This window comes from Silurus aristotelis, assembly GCF_946808225.1.
Source record: "Silurus aristotelis genome assembly, chromosome: 11".
Lineage (NCBI taxonomy): Eukaryota > Metazoa > Chordata > Actinopteri > Siluriformes > Siluridae > Silurus > Silurus aristotelis.
In genome coordinates, this window is record NC_139584.1 from 4,198,457 (window position 1) to 4,204,992 (window position 6,536).

At 37.2% G+C, this 6,536-nt stretch overlaps 1 protein-coding gene across 1 annotated transcript in view; it reads left to right on the top strand.

Moving 5' to 3' along the window:
• Positions 1-6,250, top strand: part of trabd2b (TraB domain containing 2B) — a 70,478-nt gene extending 64,228 nt beyond the window's left edge. The window contains exons 5-7 of the mRNA XM_083554991.1: positions 581-671; positions 4,192-4,416; positions 5,957-6,250. Of these exons, the coding sequence (XP_083411117.1) occupies positions 581-671; positions 4,192-4,416; positions 5,957-6,179 (539 nt within the window). The 3' untranslated portion in view covers positions 6,180-6,250. The remainder of the gene's footprint in view (positions 1-580; positions 672-4,191; positions 4,417-5,956) is intronic.
• The last annotated feature ends 286 nt before the right edge of the window (positions 6,251-6,536 follow it).

Below are 6,536 nucleotides of genomic sequence, written 5' to 3' on the forward strand. Positions count from 1 at the left end.
TAAAATCCACGGCTCCTGAGAAGAGACTTTTCGGTTTGTGTGCGTGTGTGTCCACCAGCATGCGCCAAAATCTCCACAAATGTCCACAAGCCTAGTCCAAAATCTAGTGCAACATCTTCCCAGAAGAATGGAGGAAATTATAAGGACAAATTGGGACTAAATGTGGAATGCGATGTTCAAAAACCACATACCATACTTATGACTATATGTCCACAAACATTTGGTTTACATGGGTTGGAGCGGAAGATAGAACTCTGCTATAGAACTCTAACACTACTGAACCTTTTGGGATGAATTTGAACACTGACTGTACCCCAGGCCTTCTCACTTCACTTATATAAATACCTGAACACCTTTGTTGCTCAGTGAACCTCCACAAGTTCTAGTGGAACATCTAAGAGAACTAGAGATTATTATAACAACAAATGAGGACTCTATGTGGAATGGGATATTCAAAAAGGAGCAATCTTGTGGTCATGTGTCCACCAACTTTTGTCCATATAGTGTATGTAAACCTGGTTGATTCTTCCTCATGCCATCGTTTGTTTCTTGAGTTTTTTCTATGTTTTTGTGGTTTCAGGTCACTTCCTGGGCAACCACAGTGTCCTTGATATCCTGCGCCAGGAGGGGTATGAGGTGGAGCACACACCGGCTCAGGAGCCTGCTACACCGTGAGTCGCTCTATATACTTTCCATGAATGTGGAATTCTCCTTAAAACTAATGGTGAACATCTACTTGTTTTATCCATCCATATCCTTTCTCACACTCGCTTTCCCACCATCTCTCCCCAATTATCCCGGGCACACACATAATAACTCTGAGCGGATTTCAATAACACCTTGGACGGAGCATCGTAATAAACTGACTCGGCTAGAGAAAACTGCACAAGTGGTCCGATCGACACGTCACAGTCCACCACACTGATGTGCCCCAGCACGCTGTAACTCACTCCGCAGGCACTAGGCATACAGTGTGCAAATTACAAACAGAGCTACACTCTGCCTTTGATTCCCCCCAGTTAACCATGACAATGAGCCGGCCCACCGCTTTGCCAACTCCAATAGTACACTGCACTCACCTATTCATTTTAGGGCGAGGTTCAATGTCGGAGCAAAGATGCGAGGCGGGTCCAGTGTAGTCTCTCTGGTGTAGGATAAAGTATGTGAGGAGAGACAGGAAGGAAGTGAGAGGGGAAGAGTCCAAAAGAAGATACACATCACAACAGCAGGAATTTATCACATGGAATAATCATTTATATATGAAGCTGGAGTGAGTGGATGAATGGGAGAGTGAGAGAATAAGTAAATTAAAAAGGGAATTAAAAAGTGAATAAAAGAGTGAGTGAGTGAGTAAATAAGAAAATGTGTGGGTAATTGTATAAGGGAATGAGGGAATGAGTAATTGAGTATAAGTGAGCGAGTGAACAAAATGAGAGAATGGGCGAGTAAGTGAAGAAGAGAAAGTGAACGAGTCAATAAATGTGTTAATTGATTGAGTGAATGAGAGAGTGAGTAAATGAGTGAGTGAGTAAATGAATGAGTCAATCAGTGAGTAATTGAATATTGAGTGAATGAGTAAAGTGAATGAGTAAATGATTGAATGAGAAATGGGTGAGTGAAGGAGTAAATGAGTGAATAAATGAGTGAATATTGAGTGAAGGAGTGAGTGAGTGAATACGTGAGTAAAGGAGTAAATAAGTGAATGAATGAGTGAAAAAGTAAGTAAGTGAAGAAGCGAGTAAAGGAGTGATTGAATGAGTAAATGAGTGAATGAGAAATGGGTGAGTGAGGGAGTAAATGAGTGAATAAATGAGTGAATATTGAGTGAAGGAGTGAGTGAGTGAATACGTGAGTGAAGGAGTAAATAAGTGAATGAATGAGTGAAAAAGTAAGTGAGTGAAGAAGCGAGTAAAGGAGTGATTGAATGAGTAAATGAGTGAATGAGAAATGGGTGAGTGAAGGAGTAAATGAGTGAATAAATGAGTGAATATTGAGTGAAGGAGAGAGTGAGTGAATACGTGAGTAAAGGAGTAAATAAGTGAATGAATGAGTGAAAAAGTAAGTAAGTGAAGAAGCGAGTAAAGGAGTGATTGAATGAGTAAATGAGTGAATGAGAAATGGGTGAGTGAGGGAGTAAATGAGTGAATAAATGAGTGAATATTGAGTGAAGGAGTGAGTGAGTGAATACGTGAGTAAAGGAGTAAATAAGTGAATGAATGAGTGAAAAAGTAAGTGAGTGAAGAAGCGAGTAAAGAAGTGATTGAATGAGTAAATGAGTGAATGAGAAATGGGTGAGTGAGGGAGTAAATGAGTAAGTAAATAAACAAAGGATTGTATATTGAGTGAAAGAGTAAATGAGTGAATAAGTGAGTAATGAAGTAAGTGAAGGAGTGAGTGAATGAGAAATAGGTGAGTGAAGGAGTAAATAAGTGAATAAATAACTGAAGGAGTACATGAGTGAAAGAGTAAATGAACGAGTATATGGATTAATAAATGAATAAATGAGTGAATAAATAAGTGAATAAATGAGTGGAGGAGTAAGTGAGTGAAGAAGTGAGTGAAAGAGTAAATGAATGAGTGAATAAATGAGTGGAGGAGTAAGTAAATGAAGAAGTGAGTGAAAGAGTAAATGAATGAGTGAATAAATGAGTGGAGGAGTAAGTGAGTGAAGAAGTGAGAGAAAGAGTAAATGAATGAGTGAATAAATGAGTGGAGGAGTAAGTGAGAGAAGAAGTGAGAGAAAGAGTAAATGAATGAGTGAATAAATGAGTGGAGGAGTAGGTGAGTGAAAATGTGAGTGAAAGAGTAAATGAATGAGTGAATAAATGAGTGGAGGAGTGAGTGAAGAAGTGAGAGAAAGAGTAAATGAATGAGTGAATAAATGAATGAGTAAATGAGTGGAGGAGTAAGTGAGTGGAGAAGTGAGAGAAAGAGTAAATGAATAAGTGAATAAATGAGTAAATAAATTAATGAGTAAATGAGTGTAGGAGTAAGTGATTGAAGAAGTGAGTGAAAGAGTAAATGAATGAGTGAATAAATGAGTGAATAAATTAATGAGTAAATGAGTGGAGGAGTAATTGATTGAAGAAGTGAGTGAAAGAGTAAATGAATAAGTGAATAAATGAGTAAATAAATTAATGAGTAAATGAGTGGAGGAGTAAGTGATTGAAGAAGTGAGTGAAAGAGTAAATGAATGAGTGAATAAATGAGTGAATAAATTAATGAGTAAATGAGTGGAGGAGTAAGTGATTGGAGAAGTGAGAGAAAGAGTAAATGAATAAGTGAATAAATGAGTAAATAAATTAATGAGTAAATGAGTGGAGGTGTAATTGATTGAAGAAGTGAGTGAAAGAGTAAATGAAGGAGTGAAGGAGTAAATCTGACAGAAAGAGTAAAGAGGGATAATTGAGTAAGTATTTGAATAAATGAGTGAGTGAATAAATGTTTATAAATTGTGTGAGTGAGTGAATGAGTTTTTTTTATAGAGGATTTTATAAACATTTGATTTAATTTTAACAGATCATCTATAACAGTTGGAGTATTTTTCTTTTTTCAGGAGCAAGTGGGGAAAAACATCTTCCCTCTATATGTATCAGGGCAAAAACCATTGACAATAATTATTCATTTCCTCTCCCTCACTGTTCAGATAACTCAACTTTTTTAAGAAGTTTTTTATTGCCTGTAACATTGTAAACCAGAGGATTAGGAAGATCGTGGATTTTCCAAAAACAAAGAACGAAACTTGATAAGGAAAGAAAAACACTGACATAATGAGATTTGATGAAGAGGAACATGAGGCTTTCTCTACATCTACATCATTAGAGTGATGAAGAACCAGCTGTTCAGTGAGAGGAGGGTGTGACTGATCAGAACTCCCACGCTGGTGGTTAAAGGCTCATTTCGACACTTCGTAAATTCTTTATGTGCTCCAGGAATGTGTGTGTGTGTGTGTGTGTGTGTGTGTGTGTGTGTGTGTGTGTGTGTGTGTGTGTGTGTGTGTGTGTGTGCAAAAGAGAGAGCACATGTACTGATATTAGACTGTGAAGGAATTCACTAACACACACATACCCAACACACACAGAGCACACTCTCTAGATTGTTTCCAAGTCTTTAAAGTGACACCTGATATTGTCCAGCCACCATTGACCCCTTGTACCTTCCTGTCTCCCTGTTCTCATGGTACGATCCCAGAACATGGCCAGAGATAGAAGGAACCACTGTGACGGAGAGTGGGGGAGGTCTGGAGCCAGTCACCGAGGACACGGTACAACCTATGGAGGATTTGCCCCACCTGCTGGAGCCAGACAGTCTGAGTCAGCTGGAGGAGTTTGGAAGACACCAGCGCCCCCGGAAGGCCCAGAGGCCTCACAGCAGGCAGAGGCTCTTCAGCGACCTGTGGGTTCGAATCGGATACAGGTAATCTGAGATAATGAGCAAAAGATTACCAGCATATATATATATAGACTTTTTTTTTTTTGTAAATGTGTGGAATATTGATTTTACCTCCACATTGTTTCAACCTCTATGATTTTTGATTTTCACAAATCTTTATTAATAATAGGAAAATGTATCAAATTTAGACTACGGTGTTCAACAAAATATGTTAAGAATAAAATAATAATAATAATAACCTAAAAACAAGAAAGTACCACATTTTAAAATGTTTCTTCTTTACATGAGAATCGATTAAATGTAAAACAAAAGGCAAATATTTAAAATACAATAATTTAAATAACTATTTAATTTAATTAATTTTTATATATATATAGCGTCTTTAACAATGCACATTGTCTTGAAGCAGCGTAAAAACGCAAATAAAACAATGTATTCGTTTATTCCTTATAATTATATGTTTATCCCTAATGAGCGAGCCAGTGGTGACTGTGCTAAAGAAAAACTCCCCGAGATGATATCAGAAAGAAACCTTGAGAGGAACAAGACTCAAAGGAAACCAGTCCTGGTGGCACTGAATTATCATTTATTATAGTTCCATTAAATGTCAAACTAGGAATACAAAAACTATCCAAAACTATCAAACTATCACATGCCATTGTCTTGTCATGATAAAACATTGTCTTAGCAAATGTATGGGGCTGCTTCTAAGGTTGTATGTGGTGTCTAGGTGTCAGGGTCAGGACTTGAACCAGGGTTGACTGCATTAGAACTGGGGTCTCTAGCACTTTGTCTCCCTTTTGACAGAGAGGTCAGAAAATCCATTAAGTTTTATTAACAAATGTCAGCAAAAATAGTATTCCACATACTCAGACAGGCAGCTTGGGAAAAGGCAGTAGACACAGGAAAACCAACATGGAAAACAGACCACACAAATTAAATAATCAAGCAACAAACTATTACTGAATGGAAACTTAAGTAAACACAGGAGTAATAAGATACAGGTGGAAACAATAAAGCTAAAGCGGGATTTAGGGGCAAAATGGCGACATCTAGTGGGGAAAACAGGAAAGAGAAAGAAAGAAATGCACAATAAAAAGGACACCAAGTTGTTTTTTAAAGAGTTTATTTAACTTTAAATAAAATGTCGTGCTTCTTGGAACATATTAACAACATCAGGTACGATTTTTTTGTACTTTCAGAGTGCTGACTTTTGGTACAAGAGCAAAATTACAGGTGAAATTATAAATGTAACACTTTCAGGCTATTAGCTATCAATAGCTAGGTCAGTTTAACTCCTTAAAATTCCACGATTATTTTTTATTTTAGGGCATGTGGCTGCTATAAAATACCTGTGTGATATACAGGATATTTCTACATGAAATTTTCATTAGGGGAATGACTAGATTGCAAGGTATTCGATTGCTACTCAGAAGGTCGTGGGTTTAAATCCCTATTGCTAGGCCCTTGAGAAAGTTTTAATGGCGTGTAAAGAAAATGTCATTTGGTGTCTTTTAATATGTAATAACGAAAGTAAAATAATCTATTTTCTGTTTCCTTGCAGCACGACTTCACTTCCGAACATACACAGAGCCGATAACTATGTGACGACGTCGCTAAATCTGCTGGACGATCAGCAGAGAAGACGATCATCACTCGGCGATCGCCAAGAGACTCCTCCCCCAGGCAGAACTACCGGATTAGCCACGCCCACACATGGATATTACACACTGTCTACAATGCTGGCGTGCCTTCTAACACATGTGCTGCTGCGCTTCACGTGTTGACCACAAGAGGGAGCCAAAAAAGACTCAGAACCATTATAAACTAAAGACAGGTGTTTCTGTGGCTATATGGAGTGCAATTATGTTTATATATATATATATATATATATATATATATATATATATATATATATATATATATATATATATATATATATATATATATATATATATATATATAAACGACATCAGCCGCAAAACCAATAGTAAATGCTCATTTGAAATGAAGTGACAAGTTGTAGCGGTCACATGATGCATTTGAAGTGATCTGATTGGCCGATTCGGATATGGAATTAGAAACACCAGTTACAAACTACCACATACCAGAGTCCATTTGTCATTTATTCTCTTTATACTTAA